This window comes from Talaromyces stipitatus, genomic scaffold, assembly GCF_000003125.1.
Source record: "Talaromyces stipitatus ATCC 10500 scf_1105507295555 genomic scaffold, whole genome shotgun sequence".
Classification (NCBI taxonomy): domain Eukaryota; kingdom Fungi; phylum Ascomycota; class Eurotiomycetes; order Eurotiales; family Trichocomaceae; genus Talaromyces; species Talaromyces stipitatus.
The window spans coordinates 3,913,994-3,914,728 of record NW_002990116.1 but is presented as its reverse complement, the minus strand read 5'-3'; the positions used below and the strand labels follow the sequence as shown (position 1 = coordinate 3,914,728).

Here is a 735-nt window from a genome sequence, read left to right as displayed (position 1 = left end):
AATATTAGCGAATGATGCTTTACTCGTACGGAAAGAAAACCGTGATTTACGAGCTGCGCATGAAAAAGAGAAGCAAAAGCGCAAAAGATCTAATAAACAGATATCTATTGAGCATGGGATTACTAGAGAAGAAGCTCAAGTGCTCGTACAAGGTCAGGTTGAAGCATCTCAAGCTGTTACTACTACTCCAGCTGAGCCGGAGCTCCCAACTTCTCAAGCAGTCGTACGCCGCCAATTTCGCTGCAGTGGCTGTAACGTTGAAGGGCACAGGATTAACCGATGTCCTAATCGTACTACTAATTAATTTTTGGTATATAATTTGTATATGGTTGAGAAATTGTGATTTGAAATCAATATAGAGAGTTACTTTCCGGAGAGGTGGCCGGATCGCTTACGTGGCCGGATCGCTTACCGATTACGTTAGTTAACGTAATTCACCACCGAAGCGGCACCACTACCGAGCCGGCATTTTTTCCCGAGCGCGTACGCGATATTGATTTCAAATCCCAATTTTCAAAGCCACATACAAATTATATACAAAAATCTAACTACTAATACGACTAGGGCATTGGTTAATTCTATGCCCCATAACGTTACAACCACTGCAGCGATATTGGCGGCGTACGACTGCTTGACAAGCTGGGAGCTCCGGCTCAACCGGAGTAGTAATAACAGCATGGGATGCCTCACCCTGACCTTGTTAAGCGCTTGCACTTCTTCTTTAGTAACCGCTTG

At 44.4% G+C, this 735-nt stretch overlaps 1 protein-coding gene across 1 annotated transcript in view; it reads left to right on the top strand.

Annotated features, from left to right (window-relative positions):
• The window catches only part of TSTA_125390 (uncharacterized protein), a gene marked incomplete at its 3' end in the record, with an annotated part of 1,150 nt that extends 846 nt beyond the window's left edge, over positions 1-304 (top strand). Inside the window, exon 2 of the mRNA XM_002482772.1 lies at positions 101-304. Within this exon, the coding sequence (XP_002482817.1) occupies positions 101-304 (204 nt within the window). The remainder of the gene's footprint in view (positions 1-100) is intronic.
• Positions 305-735: the final 431 nt, after the last annotated feature.